The sequence below is a fragment of the Hetaerina americana genome, unplaced genomic scaffold, assembly GCF_022747635.1.
Source record: "Hetaerina americana unplaced genomic scaffold, ioHetAmer1.1.p SCAF_60, whole genome shotgun sequence".
Classification (NCBI taxonomy): Eukaryota; Metazoa; Arthropoda; class Insecta; order Odonata; family Calopterygidae; genus Hetaerina; species Hetaerina americana.
Window position 1 is genome coordinate 1,619,966 of NW_027287206.1, and position 17,060 is coordinate 1,637,025.

Sequence of the window (17,060 nt, forward strand, 5' to 3'; positions counted from 1 at the left end):
CGCTCTTTGGCGACACACAAATATATAAAAACACAGATGTAGATTTTTAGAATATAGAGACACAAAGAAAGGACACTCACAATTTGTTATTTTACGTTTCGACAGCACGGCTGTCGTCTTCAGAAGTTTCTGAAGACGACACCCGTGCTGTCGAAACGTAAAATAACAAATTGTGAGTGTCCTTTCTTTGTGTCTCTATATTCTAAAAATCTACATCTGTGTTTTTATATATATATATATATATATATATATATATATATATATACATATACATGTGTATATATATATACATGTATATATATATATACATATACATATACATATACATATACATATATATATATATATATATATATATATATATATATATATATATGTAAATTTACATACACACACACACAAACATATATACGTATATGTACAAATTAAAAGGAGAAGTAGGATAGCGCAAGTGAACAAAAACACAGAGAAACACATACATACAAATAAAACTCTTGTGTATTCCGAATATTTGGCGACCAAACCACCTTCCTCAAGGGAAAGAAGATATAAATGTATGTATATATGTATGTACATACATTTTGGAATTATTATATATACATATATATATAATATATATATAAATATATATATAATTATATATATAAATATATATATAATTATATATACAAATATATATGTATATATATCCAATACTTCTCCCAATATATATATATATATATATATATATATATATATATATATATATATATCTTTTGTGTGTGTTCCATTTTCCTTGTATCTGTATATATGTGAATGAATGTGTTCACCTTGGTGGGTTTTTGTTTTTGAATGTATATATGTTTAATAATTCCGAGAGGATATTTAACTGAAATTAGTATTATGAAAGAAATTCAATTATTTTTTATATTGTTGAATTTGGTAAGAATATTATTCTTGAGAAAGCTTAATGCTAAAAGTGAAGGCATTGGAGATTCCTGTTGTTGTGATATCCAAGTCTTTTGTCACAGAGGTAGTATTTTAGGTGTTTATTGTTAATTACAATGCTATGTTAACCCCAACTCTTTAAGTGTGCCCATTGTGTTCCAGCCCAAAACTCTTAATTCAGAGAATTATTTTTTCAAACCAAGTGGCTTTTCCATCTGGAATATCAAAGAAAAGTGTCTTTGATTGAGAAAAAATACAGTATTTTGTTTTGAACCTTTCTATCTAAGTAATAGTCTTGAGAAATTATTGAATGTTCAATGTGTGAGGTTCTCAACAGTTGAGAGTTTAGTGCTGGCATGCTTTTTTATGAAATCTGGAACCCGGTGTGAGATGGCTCAGGAAGTGGGCCGAGTGGCTGTTAAGGACTTGGTTCAGCGTGCGGGCTGAGCCTATATGAAAACCCACCACAGAGTGGCACTCCACCTTTGGTCTCATCTAGTTTCACACGAAGGAATTATTTTGTTCCGATTTTGCCCCACTGTGCTTTTGGGGGAACACTTGTGCAGGGCAAGGCATGATAAATGAAGCGGTATGCAAATCCCCTAAGCACCATGTGCTACTCGCAAATAAAATTATTAAAAGTTATTAAATAATAAAAGAAAAAGTTCCAGAGCTCCTCCCAAAAGAGCAAAGTTGATGACTGCTCTTTCACTATGGGCCCAATTCCATATTAATATGGTAGTAATTCAATATCTGAGATTGAATATCTTCAAATGTTATGAATTAAATTTCTATTGCAAATACCTGTGTACTTTCTATAGGTGTTAAGGAACTGATCTTATTGTCATAAATTTTGAGGCTTATTTAAATATTCAATCAATATCATATGCCTTGTGGGTTGGCTTTAGTATATTTTATCATTAATGAACACTTAAATGTCCAGATATTTCAAATTAAGAAAGTTTTGTAGGGGATGTTGCAAGCATGGAATTAGCTGTATAATAATTTGAGGTAATGTTAGTAATTCATGATGAACAATGGTGAAATTAAAATGGTTCTTCCGAAATATGTTGAGCAGTTAGTCAAGGATCTTGAAAATTCAGCCTTTAAAAAGCATGACTAGAATATTGCAGTCTTTTTTTTGGGCATAATCACCCTGCTATTCTGCTACAGTGCACCCAAAACTCAAGTTCATGTTTATATAAAAATTGCATGTTTTATCACATCCTCCTGTTGTAGTTACAACCAAAATTCTTGAAATATTTGTCTGGGAAAAATCAACGGAGTTTTTTGTTGTGTGTGTATGCATTAATACATGTTTTTGGAAAGTTAATCAATCATTAGAATTGTTGATTAAATTTCTGTCCAAGTTATTTATATCCAGTCATTGGTTGTCAAATTTCTGCATCCATATCATTTTAATGCAGCTGAAGTGTTTATATCGTCAAAAGATATTTTTTTTTGCTGGCCACTCAACAATTTGCCTCATCATTTTTATTAATTTTGAAATGAAATGTCATTGTTTTTAAGGTCCTCCTCTGATGCCCCCTTGATATGCTTTTTGATAGTTCTCTTGAGATAAAGTATGTTTTAGTTGAAATGTTACTTTTCTGCCTTTTATTCATATTTTGTTAGTTCCCTTTGGATTGGTGCATGCATATTATGACTACTTTTACTTTTAGTTACAAGTGGGCAAAAAGGCTGTGATTGCAGATGAAAGTGTTAGTGAAGCAGGTGGGAATCAGTCTCCTTGCGCTGCTGCATCAGGTGATCCTTCCTCCCCTGTACAAACAAGGCCCTTGTCAACATACAGCCAGTCTCCTATCTGTTTGCAGGATTCAAGTTTACCTGAGGAAGGAGTGGCTTCGGAATTCTTATTAGCGAAGGAGGTGCAGAGGAACGAAGGTGAGTGTGCAGTCATGAAACATTCTATGATTGAGTGTAAATGTACTTCACAGTCAATACTTAGTGGTTCTCATGTTGAACAGTATATGCATTTGTTTGATAAATTATGTTTACTATACTTTCTTTGAATGTCGAGAAAATGAATTTATGTAGAAAGTAGTCTATCATAAATTGTTTAAATGATGGTCACCAACAAATTTTCCTTTTCATAGGAATATATAATTTAAGTTATCAGTGATAATTAAAGGAAGGAAGTACATGAAGTAATTAATTAAAAAAATATAGTCTTCACTTCTTCAAAATGTGTGTTGCAATTGTTGGATTTGTACTGCTGACTGGCATAACATATTGGTTTGATATATGGATTAATGACAATAAATGGAAGGCATTGAGTGACCTCAGTATCTATTTTTGATAGTAATGGCAAAAGTTAAATTTTAAAAATATAAATATGAAAGTATTTTCTATTCGATACTTATATGCAGTTTGATGAACCGAATGCCTGCTCTCTTTTGACTTTCCAATCATTTTTAGGAAGTTAATATACTCCATTATGATTACTGATCAGATACCAGTTTTCCAATACAAATCAGAAAAATCTTGGCCAAAATGTAATACAATGCAACAGTTTCAAATTGAAAAAGGATTCGCCTTGACTGGGATTAGAACCCAGATCCCTTGATGTCCAGTGAAGTGCTTTAGCCTACCAAGGCGTCCTCTTACTATTTGTAAGTGCCAGAGAGTACCTTGGTAGCTTAACTGGTTTAAACGCTTTGTTGGATACCAGTCAAGGTGATTGATTTTTTAATCTGAAATTGTTGTATAGTAATGTGCATTAGCGGATTACTCCATCAAAAGTTATTGTCGTGACATCTCCTGCAATCTTTTAAATTTTTTTAAATTTATTTTATTTTTATTTATATATACCCTGCAGGCCACCGCCAGGTTGTGTGGCAGAGGGTGAATGCACACAAGAATATTTTGCCCTGAACATGAGCCTACTTCAATCGAACAATGTCATTATGATCCCCTATTGTTCGTGGAAAAAATGCCAACTTAAATCTATCTGTTCTACTCTTAATCTTTATAATTTTACTAGCATGATCTCTCCTACCATAGTATGATGGGGTAATAATATATTTTCAACATCCCTGCTAAAGAGACCTCCTTCCAATTTATTCAAGAGCTTTAATCTGTAATTTAACCTTTGCTCCATGAGTGATTCCCTGCCTAGCTGCTCTAATATTTTGGATACGCTAATAAATTTATAATAATAGTGTTTTAAAAATCTAGCTCTTCTATGCTGTATGCGATCCAATTCGGCAATTAATCCAACTTCATGGGGATCCTATATACTTGCAGCATATTCTAAATGGGGCCTAGCCAATGACGGATAACATTTCTCTTTGACCTTTTCATCATATTTACCAAGTACTCTAATTTTTGTTAGCTTGTCCGCACATTCTCTGTAAGTGTTTCACCCAGGAGAGATGTGAGTTAGGGTAGCACTTAGGTATTCAATTGAATCTACTCATTCCATTTTGGTGTTCCCAATGCAGTAGGCATTCAGGAAGGAATTGCTCTTTTCCCAAATATTTTGACTATGCATTTTTTTAAGTTTAATTCCAATTGCCAAGTGTCGCACCAGCGTTGCATAGCATTAAGGTCATCTGACAAAGCTGGTGTGTCCTCAGAATCATGAATATCATGGTTAAACACTGCATCATTGGCAAATAAATGTATCTTACTAGTGACTATGGGGTCAATGTTGTTAGCATAAATTAGGAATAAAAGAGGTCCAATAATACTTCCCTTGGGAGCACCTGAAGTAACTTCTACTGCATGTGAGCTAACTCCATCTATCACTAATCTTTGAACCCGACCATTCATGAAGTCTTTAATTCAACCCCAGATATTTTTATGTGTGCCATATGCTTCTAGCTTTTTGAGTATTTAACTATGAGGTACTTTGGCGAAGGCTTTCCTAAAAGCAAGAAAAACTGCATCCACTGGAACATTGCTCTCTCCCAAAATCAGAATATCATGAACAAAAAGCACAAGTTGTGTCCCGCAGGATCTACTTTTTCAGAAACTGTGCTCATTTTTCATTAATTACTTCTGATTATAGAGGTGCCTCACGATTGAGCTAGCAACTATATGTTCCGTAACCTTACATGAAATGGATGTGAGGGAAATAGGTCTGTAATTACTCGGTTCTTCCTTGTCTCTGTTTTTGAATATTGGTGTTATGTTGGCTGTTTTTCAATCTCTAGGAACTTTGTGATCTACCAGTGACTTCTTAAAAATTGTTTTTTTAGATACGGCACAATATCCAAAGCTAGATCCTAAAATATATGAACGGGCATTTCATTGGGCCTAGAGGATTTATCAGGCTTAATATTTTTCAGCAAATGTTCCCTTCTATGATATGAGATTTCAATTTTGGGCATCAGTTGACTGGCACGATTTGGTAAGCTATTGGGAGTATTCGGTGAGATATTTGTGAAGACGATTTGAAAGAAGGAATTTAATAAGTCAGCCTTTTCTAAACTGCTGGTTACTCTTTCGCCTTTATCATTTTTGAGTGAGTTAACTGTTGACTTCCTCGCATTTCCCTGATCATCTCAGATGTATGACCAAAATGTTTTTGGATTCCCTTTCAAATTTTCCACCAACCTTTTCCTTTTGAATTCGCTGGGCGCTTTTTGAAATTCATTGTTGGCATTTGCCCTAGATATCTTGAAATCATAAGTGATCTCATTCTTTTGTCGCTAGGGATATCATCCCTAATATTTTTGTTTTGGCATAACATAGCCTTTGACATAGCAAGAAATAATGAGCTCTACGGCCTCTCAATAAAGAAGAAAGGGGAAGAAAACTCCAATGGCCGTAAGGATTAGTTGCCAATCTCTCGTCAGACCAATTGTTGTGTTGGTGTGACGGGAATCACGTCAGGGACCAACCACAACCTCTCGACCAGAATACCCTCTGTGGTGGTTTACGGGAGATTAATCCGCGTCAGGGACCAACACACAGCCACACGCACACTATCCTGCCTGAAATCCTTCACGAGGCTGTGAGACCCTGTTAAAGAATTTCAGATGGAGATGGAATCCTTCACGAGGCTGTAGAGTAGACCCCGTTAAAGATTCCAGGATATTCTCAAGCACACACTCTGTGGATGGCTCAGACCAAACACACACACAAGCACTCGAGAAACGCACACACACTCAAAAGGGCCCAACTTCTGGGAGAATCTGGACACAGGTAAAAAGCAACTAGGAAGTGCGTCGAACACGCGTGTTTCGGCCACAAAGTGGCCCTCTTCAGCGAACCGAAGGGAAAACACCTCCAACACAAGGTTGAAAGTCGCACTTCCTAGTTGCTTTTTACCTGTGTCCAGATTCTCCCAGAAGTTGGGCCCTTTTGAGTGTGTGTGCGTTTCTCGAGTGCTTGTGTGTGTGTTTGGTCTGTGCCATCCACAGAGTGTGTGCTTGAGAATATCCTGGAATCTTTAACGGGGTCTACTCTACAGCCTCGTGAAGGATTCCATCTCCATCTGAAATTCTTTAACAGGGTCTCACAGCCTCGTGAAGGATTTCAGACAGGATAGTGTGCGTGTGGCTGTGTGTTGGTCCCTGACGCGGATTAATCTCCCGTAAACCGCCACAGAGTGTGTGCTTGAGAATATCCTGGAATCTTTAACGGGGTCTACTCTACAGCCTCGTGAAGGATTCCATCTCCATCTGAAATTCTTTAACAGGGTCTCACAGCCTCGTGAAGGATTTCAGACAGGATAGTGTGCGTGTGGCTGTGTGTTGGTCCCTGACGCGGATTAATCTCCCGTAAACCGCCACAGAGTGTGTGCTTGAGAATATCCTGGAATCTTTAACGGGGTCTACTCTACAGCCTCGTGAAGGATTCCATCTCCATCTGAAATTCTTTAACAGGGTCTCACAGCCTCGTGAAGGATTTCAGGCAGGATAGTGTGCGTGTGGCTGTGTGTTGGTCCCTGACGCGGATTAATCTCCCGTAAACCACCACAGAGGGTATTCTGGTCGAGAGGTTGTGGTTGGTCCCTGACGTGATTCCCGTCACACCAACACAACAATTGGTCTGACGAGAGATTGGCAACTAATCCTTACGGCCATTGGAGTTTTCTTCCCCTTTCTTCTTTATAGCCTTTGACGTTTCAATGCCTTTCTAACATCTGCGTTGTATCATCTAGTTTCTGTGTTATCTTTTATAAATTTACTGGGAATGAACTTGTTGACTGCTGAGTGCGTGATCTCAAGGAAGTAATTCCACGTATCGTCAGTATGTTGGTCATTACTATCTTTCTTTTACTAATTTCTTCGAGTATGTAATAATTAAAGGCCAGTGGCAATAAATAATAAAGATGTTATGTAATAAAATGTACTTACTTCTCAAAAGAATGTAAAATTTAATCATTCCATCCTCGTGCAACAATGTTGAAATAGTTGAGGCTCAATATTAATGTACTGGTGTTATTAGGGTCCTTAAAACTGAGTTTATACTCCAGGAGTCTGTTGTATTGCAAACACATTTGCCGTTTTTGTTTTTAGTTGCATCTTTTATTATTAAATGATGATTTTTTTTATTTTTAGGCGATGTCGAAACCTGTAATGAACCTGAGGATCCAGTTGCCGAAGTATTGGCTGTGTTAGGCGAAGAGTTAGCTGAAGGTGAAGTGGGGCAAGCGGTCCTACAGGTGGTGAGACGTCACTGGGAAAAAATCACCCACTCCAGCGTTGTGATGTCATCTAAGGAAATGGCGTCTAAAGTTTTCAGAGAGGTACATTCAAGCATCTACAGGTTTTGGTTGATTTCATTTTTGGATTGAATATATTGTCTTTAAAATGACAATTAAAATTGAATAAAGATGGTATTCTAACCATTTGTGAGTCAAGTGTGTAGCTTGTGGAGAAGAAAGATTAGTCTTGCGGGTTTGAAAATTATAAATTCCATTCGAAAATCTTATGAACCTTTCTTTCAGGAAGACCATTGGACAGTTGATGCAAAATATCACAGTTCATAATGCTCATGTACTTGTATTGAATGGCTTAATTTGGCTACTGAAATGATACTAGGAAAAGTTTTTAAGCAAAGATGGTGTGAATACATTCCAATTTTCTTTAGAACTTGCCAGTGACTACCAAAACATTGAGTGTTGTATATTTCACGATGCATGAGTGCAAACTGAGATATTGATGCATGCAAATGGCTCATTCAGAGGTCGGAGAGAGACTGCAGCCAAGATGTCACTGGTCAACATTATTCTCATGAACAAGTGAACATCTTGGTGCAGTTAAATAAATGGAACATGAATGAACATTCATGACATTACTCCACTCCGAGGGGATGTCGGATAAACAAGGGAAATCGAATGAAAAGCTAACACACATGCACAATGCACCTCCTAAGTAATGAGGAGATAATAAAAAAAAACATGGCATGCAAAATAAAATCAAATAATGTGCAATAGAACGAAAAAAATGATATACAGGTTGTGGCAGCATAACTTCATTATTCAAAACGCAATAAAATCCATTTTATGAAACAGATTCTTTTTATTATTTTTTTAATGTGGGTACATATTTAAAGTTTTGTTTTGCACAGTTTTGAAAGTGAAATCAGTTAGGTGATGCACTATCCCATTGTCCATAGACTGAATAAGCCCATTTTTGGTATTTGCCATTACCCATACCAGCATAACAGTGGGTATGTTGGCAATTTTTGCCTGGTTGTTGTCCTTCAGGTCTAGCAGGGTCCTTGGATGGTTGACATAAATGTGGGATTTAAAAAAAATCCCACCAAAAAAATCGCCAGGGGCCAAATTATGAGAGCAGGCTGGCCACTGCAAATTGCCCCTACTTGAGATGAGGTGCTACAGGAAGTGTTCCCTCAATATGGCCAATGATGCCCTTGAAGTGTTAGACTGCTCAGTCCTGTTAGGACCAAATGTCCCCTAATTCCAGTTCATCAAGTCATGGAAAAAAAATTCCTCCAACATGTTTACCTACTGGTCTGAATTCACTGTCACTGTGACCTCATTTTCTTCAAAAAAACAGGGACCAGCATTACTGACTGAGGAAATTGCACACCACACTGTGACTTAGGCTGAATGCCAAGGCATTTGATGCAATTCTCTGGGATTGGTGTCAGCCCATTAGTCCATGTTCTGTTTGTTGACACATCCACTCACATGAAAATGGGCTTCATCACTGAAAAATACAATTTCGTCCTTAAGAAAGTTTTCAAGAAGAGCCTCACATTCATTCCTCCGAGAATTGAAGTCATGTTCGGAGAGTTCCGGCACAATCGCCAACTTGTAAGGATGGTAATGAAGGTCATCACGAAGAATTAGCCTCACTGAACGATCAGAAAGTCCAAGGGCTGATGCATGTTTGTGCGCAGAAAGCTGTGGGGATTGCAAGATGGTGGCTCTCACTGCCTCAATTATCTTTGATCTAATGGGGCGAGGGACTCCAGATCTTTGTCTTGTCCCACTCATGGTTTATCTGAACGTAGTGACCCATGTAACAATGATTTCCAGTCCAGGACAGGGCACAACGGGGCTACATTGAAGGGATTTAGGAAGGCCCGTTGGGTTGCAATTACAGAACATCCATTCGAAAAGTATGCCATAATGGCAAACACACGCTCCTCACTGTTCCAACGCATGATGGCAACTGACCGTGGGGGGAAAACTTGACAATCCCGGCTGTTGAATGAGACCTCTCTTACCTAGCTACAACCTCAACAGCCTGATTGGTACTCATTTCAAAATAGGAAGTTATGCTGCTGCATCCTCTTTGACTTGAAGATATGAGGGTGATTTGAAAAGTTCTCGGAATGGAACAGAAATAAACACTTACCTCAGTGAAACTTTATTTATAAACAACTACATGGAGGCATCACACTACAGATCTCTTCCCAGGGCACTGACACATTACATGTCTCCTTATAAAGGATTACTTATTACTATGTGGTAAAATATGATGGTGAAATTCAGTACATAAATGCTACTGCATTGTCAGAAGTTTTTTATCTCATCAAAGATCCCATTTTACTTAAGCTTTCCTTGGTCTCTAAGGATATTGTCTTGTATTCTCTTGTCCTCATTTCTTGTAACACAGGGTGCCACTTGGCCCCTTATCTGGGACCCTTTTCGTAGGGAGCATGATAGTCCTGTGTGTAGAGGACTAGATTATGACTGGAGGGCCTGGGTTTGATTCCAGATAATACCTCTGCTTGATCTCAGCTTTAGTCTAGCTCTATAATTTTTCTTTTACCAGATCTTTCTGGGAAACCATGGGTGGGACAGGGAAAGGAACTGGACCCACTGCCCTGGTAATGTGTGCATTTCACTAGCCATATAGAGGTTAGCTTTTGGATTTTTCTACTTTGGAGATGTTGGCTCTTGCGACTTCTGCTACAGTAAGCATTAGGTGATGGTGCAACATGAAAAATTTATGTATCAGTTCCTGTGTAATGTTAATGCCCAGAAGTTGGGAACATTTCAGAGCAACTGATATGAAATTGTTCTAATCTTTCTCCCATTGAAATTGAAGTTGAGACATGTGTGAGGAAATTTAAATGAAAATTAATAAGCCAGGAGAAAATGGATGGAGCAAAATAAATCTTACCAATTGTTATTATATCATAGTATTATATCATTATAAAATTCACCACTTTTTGGTCCAGCAAGACTGAAAATATGCAATAATTAATGCAGTGATTAAATAGTGGCAAAAATAGATATTATGAACTGAATGTATTTATTTGCAGGAGTGCTAAGGTATTTTTTTCGAAAAACATTCATGCATGAAGCTAATATTTGGCAGTAGGATTATGATGACTTAAAGTGAATTAAATTACGTATGATGAATATAAGCTAACCATATATTTATAAATGAAAAATAGTATTATATATGCTATATTTTTACCTAGTTCAAGCTTCTAATTCATTAAATCACAATGGCCACTAGTAAAGCAAAGGCAAATTATGTGGGCAGTAACTCAAAGATTTTGCCAAGTCTAGTTCTTTGAGGCTGTTAGGGAGGAGATAATGGCAGTAGTGCAGCAAGAATTTGGTAGGGAGACAAAATGCAGTGAATGCTGTTTAAATGGCCCCCTCCATTTAGCAGTTGCCTCTTCAGGTAGCCAATTTTTCGTGGAACAATGTATTTCCCATATTAGCAATTTAAATTTACCCTATATTTGGTGGAATCCCTCCTTCAATGGCAACACTGTTTTTGGCCATCGGCTCACATTTCTTTCCAAAGATTTCAATATTCTTTGGAATATACTTCGGTTATTATGCATCCTCTTCCATTCTTACAAAGGATGTGGCAAAGTGTTAACATTGAATGGACTGTTGTTGCAGAAGAGGGCAGGGCAGATGATGGAAGAAATGAGTGTGCCAAGCCAATGAGTGGTTGGACTATTTTAGGTAATTCTAAAATATTTCCTTTCATACTGTTTATAGTGGAGGCAACATTATGAGGATGATGCAGATGACTGGTTGTCAGGATTGCCATCAATACCGTAAGGTTTCATCCCTCTCATTATTTTTTTACATGAGTGGCCTATTCTTTCAATCGGTGTAGAAAATCTCCAGCCTTCAGGAATGGTGTCTGCAGAAGGAGAAAGATTTGCTGTTATGTCATGGTGCAATGCTCTGAATGAAAAGGAGTCACGAATGATTATGGGGAAATCATTGAAACCCTTGTCATTAGACACCTCAGTTTGTGAAACATAAAGGCATTGAGTTGGAAGCTAAGAAGAAGAGAGCTTGGGTGGCATCTGGCATTTATTAATCTTGGCCCAACAATTCCAACATGAAAATAAAGAATTTGAATGGTAAGGTTGTGATATGACTGAACAATACTACCCTCCATCATAGCATTGGATTGTTGGATGTGAAATTAGTGTTACTGCTGACTAGCACCGCTGTAAAGTTATAATACATACTACACAGTGATGAATTGGGAAGGTGACAAAAAAATGTATCCTAAGTCACAGAAGAGAAAATATTTTTTTTCCCAAGGTATTGGTGGTGCGACAAATATGGAGGAGTTTACAGTACATATGATAAGCACCTCGGTGATCAATGATAATGACCTCAGTGGTGATTGGGAGGAAAGCTATATTTCTTCTTTCCATCTAATTTCTCTAATTTTTCCATTCTCAACATTGTCCTGACATTCTGTTCCTATTTGAACTAATTCTTCTGTGATGCGGCAGTTGGCTTTGGAATCCTTGCCTTCCCCTTGCCAGGCACAACACATGACCGATTGGGCTGAGTCCCTTAGTTGCCCCGGATTCATTTTCTCAATACTTCCATAATAAATATGGGAATAATAATGGAGGTGGTTTCCTGTTGCCTTCCTCAATAGTGTTTTTAATGTGATACCATTGTACCATGAGATACCAATGGCTACCTCACTGGGGTCAGATTCCTTTGCTGCCGCCTCACTAAGGAACAGATACTGGGCGGAGTACCATTCGTCTGGATCGTAACCTTCGACCTATCTAGCATGGGTGACCCTACCAGGAGAAATTATCATTGCTGCCCCCAGCGCAGCTCTGGGGTTCATCAAAACACAAAAGCCATTCCATGAAATCATGATTGTAGTCCATTTGGGGGGGGGGACAAAAATATTGACTATTTAAATTGCCAAGTACAAAAAAAAGCAAACTAGCTTCAGAAAAATAATTATTTTTTGGCCTAATAACAAAGGCATTGTATACTGCTATATTAAGGACATCAAAAAAAGAAAAGTCATAATGGCCATCTCCTTACTGCTCTGGCACAGGAATACTCATGAATGAGCTCATCCAACATATCAAAAACAATCTAATTAGTATTGTAGGACAAATTTGTTGAAGACTTGAATCTAGTTTCCTCGCCTGAAATATCATGCTCATGATGCATGGACAACAGAAGTATTTGGTTTTGGCATATAAGTATCGGCATGTCTAGATACATTTGGTTTTTGCCAATGCTTCAATATTTTGTAAAAATGCTACTCAAAATAATCATTAAATAAATTTCTGGCATGCACTACCACTTCCTTATTGCGGTGTTGCCTCATATGCATGGTATGATGCAATAGTTTCCAGTGATCTCCACATTGCATTTAGCATGGGTTTTTGGACTTAATACTTCTTGAAGGCTCATGGACTTCCTGAATTATAAACAAGCAGAGGTTTAATTTTAAATCGCTACTCGCATTTGTGCAAAATAGCAGCATGAGACAGCCTTTCATTACCTTGTGGTTTGGCAATGCATTCCCTTCTACTGTTATGTACTCGAGTATTGGTTCACTTGGGCATCTTTTTCCCAAAAAGAACTGTCTGGTCACAATTTAAAACCTGTTATGGCAGGTTACCCTCTCAGAATCTATGAGCTTTTTGAAGTTGCCGATGAAGCTCTCTGCTGCCTTTGACTCAGAGCTTGCTGCTTGACCATGCGTCACAATGCCATGGATGATGGGAGTGGAAATGGAGGTCGTCATTTAATGGCATGGCACGTAAATGTAGCTTCACAACATCAACAGTGCATGTTATTAAGAAGTTGAAGGCCATCCCGTTATTTTAAATGAGGAAAAAATAAGAAGTTCCTTCACATCTGCAACGACAATGTTGGCCAAAAAACTGACCACCTTGTGTAGATTGTTATCAGGAAAAGTAGAGAAACTACTTATTTCATGGATTGACTTCAGACATTCAAATGATATGCATCTCGCACAAGCAGTCATTGCACAAAAGCTTAAAATTGAAATGAGAGACTTACAAGAAAGACAAAGGTAATGAATGCCCTAAATCATCCAATGCCAGTTATAATTGGTACCAGAATTTGAAAGAGTGATTCAGTATTAGCAGTGCTACTGTGGTTGGTGAATTGTTACGTGCAGGTGAAGAAGTGGCTACATTATTCTGTGGTGTATTCTGAACAGTTCGTAAACAGTAAATCTGTAAACATGCAATAAATTTGAAACAAATTATTCAACAGGTCATTGAATTAGTTGTTGGTGATAGGAAAGAATCCATCTTTTCATTTTGGAAGTCTTATAACACTTAATAACTAACAGCAGCCTTCATAAACCTACAGTACAGGCCTGTATGCCTGGGAGAACATCACAGCTGATTGCATGAACAGCATTTGGTGTTGAGTGAGGCCAGTAGTAGTTTTCACAATGACAGAATGAACCAGTGCCATAATCAATATCTCCATTATGGCTAAAGATGCAGGAATGACCAAAGTTGATTGAGAGAAGAATGGCAAGAAGTGATTATTTTGAATAGTTATATGTATGTGACCAAGACTTTGAACCAGTGATGCGGGCACTTTGCCTATGGGCCTAGAATTTAATTGGTTGGCAGACTTGTTCACCATACATCCTAAATAGAGAGCACATGGCAATATTGCATTGGAGCTATTGCTCATAGAAGTGCCCTCATTCACCTCTTACAGCAGGCGGGAGCCACCTGATCAGCTCTGGGCATGTGCTAAGGGCCAGTCCCAAAGATATGTGGAAACATAAAGAGTGGTAGAGTTTTATTTACATTTATTACCTGAATAGTCAACTTCCCCAAAAAGGACAAGAAGTTGGTGTGATGAAATTGTATTCCTCGCATTCCTCCTATCTATATGCCAGTTAACCTAAATCTTACTTTGCTGCCCAAGAGAATTTTCAGTATCATAAATTCATTTTATTATAAAATGTTTTGGGCCTCTGCATAAAGTTCTGCTAAAATTATCCATTCTATTTCAATGTTATCAGGCTCACCCTTTTCAAATTTCATCCTGAGGAACAAGACAAAATTTTTAAAATTCCTCTAAATGTATCCTTTCCACCTTAAATGACATTTTAACATATCCGGCAAAGAACTGCTATTAAATTAGTGAATACTAATTAAGCAGTAATTCTTGGGATCCAAGTTAGCCACATGTTTTTAAGTATGTCTGAATCGTCAATTTGGAATGGTTATGCTCCCTCCCAAAGGGCTTTGACCTGCAAGTACAGATATTGGGCATGCCACGGTAGTAAATGAATAGTATCAATGAAAACCATTTGATTATGTAATATTTTGATAACTATTTCCAGGAAAATGCGGAATCGATCCAAGAAGAAATAGCTGTATTGGAGAGTCGTCTAGAGTCATTACGAGAGAAGTTAGCATCATTGTCCGCTCCCATCTCTGCAGCTTTACCACCATCGGCACCTGGTTCAGCCTGTCCACAAACTCAGTCATCACCCAGTCCTCACGAGTCCCTTCCCTCCCCAGTCAACACAGTCATTAAGACGGAGCCTCTTTCAGAGTGAGGATGTAGTGATTCATCTTGCTGATAATTTCATCTGCTAGACAAGGAGCTTCCAGTGAAGGCTAACACAAGGTGATAGGTGATATTTGTGCTGGGCAGTGATGCTATTCCTATCACTTAAAAGGATAGCTTAAAAGCTTGCTTTGTGTTGAGTAGTAACTGGTTTCAAAAATATATTTGATATCATTATTTGTTGATTGAGTTAGAGATCCATCTGTTCATTTTTTGCCAATTGATTTATAGGTAAGACATGCATCTTGAATAATTGTGAAAAGCCTACTAGTTGTCAATCCAGTGAAAATAATGAAGTGGTTCTCCATCCTGGCTTTCTAGATTGATTGGCCATTCTTGAACTAGCTTTCTTTGGCAGTTCAGTGCCTCATTTTTACGGTCTTCAATCTTTTATTTGCCATGGTAGAAAGCTACTTTATCAATGGCAGTTTATTTTTTCTCGATTTCGAAAGTACAAACTATTGGTGCTGCATTTTGTTCAGCACTAGACATTTATTTACTTCAAAAGTGCAGGTTGTATGATATTAATAATCTCCATTTGGAGAGGCTGTTGTCAGGTAAAAGATTTTGATGTGTTAATAGTGAATTGAGCAGTTATCTGACAAACTGAAATAAACTTAAATCATTTCCTGATCTCAAGTGCTTTGATGGGAGGTTGGCATAGCTGAGGAATCGGATAGGGGGAGGGAGGGAGATGGAGAGAGAAGGAAGGGGAGAGAGAGAGAGCGGGAGGGAGGAGAGGAGGAGGAGGGAAGAGGGGAGATTGAGAAACGGGTATAAGATAGTTATGGTGCTACAAGTGTATATTGACTCCTAACATTAGGACCAATGGACAAAAGGTCAGAGATAGAAAAATTGGTAAATCTTTGATCCCATGGTAATTGGAATAGTTCTTGCTCTGAGTCTCATATTTCTTTCCATAAAAATTAGCAAGATATCTTTATTGCTTTTATATCTTATTCACAAATATTTGTTCACTTTATTGTTTTCATTTGATGGTAGGAAATATTCTTAAAAAAATAATATAGTCATTGCTGTAGCAAGGAAAATATGAGAGAAAGGAGTGAGAAAAAAATTTATCTTGTAAGCAAGTTTGGTATCATCTGGTATTTTTAATTTCATAGTGAATACCACTAGCAGTATCAGTCAAACTTGCTATAGAAGCATTAATTATTGGATTTTGAATTCCTCTAAAAGAAAGTTTTGGTATGTAAGCTTTGGTAAGTGCCTGTACTTCCCAATTGATTTTTGTCCATTTTTTTCATCTCCAATTGAAAAGCCAGGGAAACAGATTAAGCCACTGTTTGCTGAATTCCTGGTTTTAAAATTCTTGAGTTTTTAACTGATATTTCAGTTTATTCTTTAAACTCCATTTTTAGTTGAAATTCAACACTTGGGAAGGCAATGTCATTATTGTTCAAATGAATATATTCAATGATAGGACTCACTATTTACTGTGTCACCTGGGAAACCTTAAACTTTTCATTGCAATGTATTTTTTTAATCTATAAAGATATAATTTCATTTTTCAAGCATTGGATACAGAAGTTGATTTGTAGACATGGATTAGTGTCCATACAGGGCTTTCTCCAGTATGAAGTGTAAACCTGATGAGATGCATGTGTGTTTTTCTGTGTATTTTTGTATGTATGTCTACATACATATAGACACATTCACAAAATGCTTACAGTAACCTGTCTTCAAATCTAACCTCAAGGCCATATATGTTTATCAAAGCATGTGATTGTTTCACCCTCTTCGTTAGCTGGAAAAAGGTTTTTAGCTTAGAAGATATTATTTGTTTAGTTGTCATGGATGTATAGAGCCTGATTTCACTGCCAATTCATTACATCATGATAAA

At 37.3% G+C, this 17,060-nt stretch overlaps 1 protein-coding gene across 2 annotated transcripts in view; it reads left to right on the top strand.

Moving 5' to 3' along the window:
* The window catches only part of LOC139695623 (ski oncogene-like), a 151,591-nt gene extending 135,727 nt beyond the window's left edge, over nt 1–15,864 (top strand). The window contains exons 4-6 of one of the 2 annotated variants that reach the window (XM_071594428.1): nt 2,610–2,832; nt 7,461–7,648; nt 14,970–15,864. In XM_071594428.1, coding sequence (XP_071450529.1) covers nt 2,610–2,832; nt 7,461–7,648; nt 14,970–15,188 — 630 coding nt within the window. In that variant the 3' untranslated portion in view covers nt 15,189–15,864. The remainder of the gene's footprint in view (nt 1–2,609; nt 2,833–7,460; nt 7,649–14,969) is intronic. The other variant, XM_071594429.1, reaches the window with a different exon arrangement.
* The last annotated feature ends 1,196 nt before the right edge of the window (nt 15,865–17,060 follow it).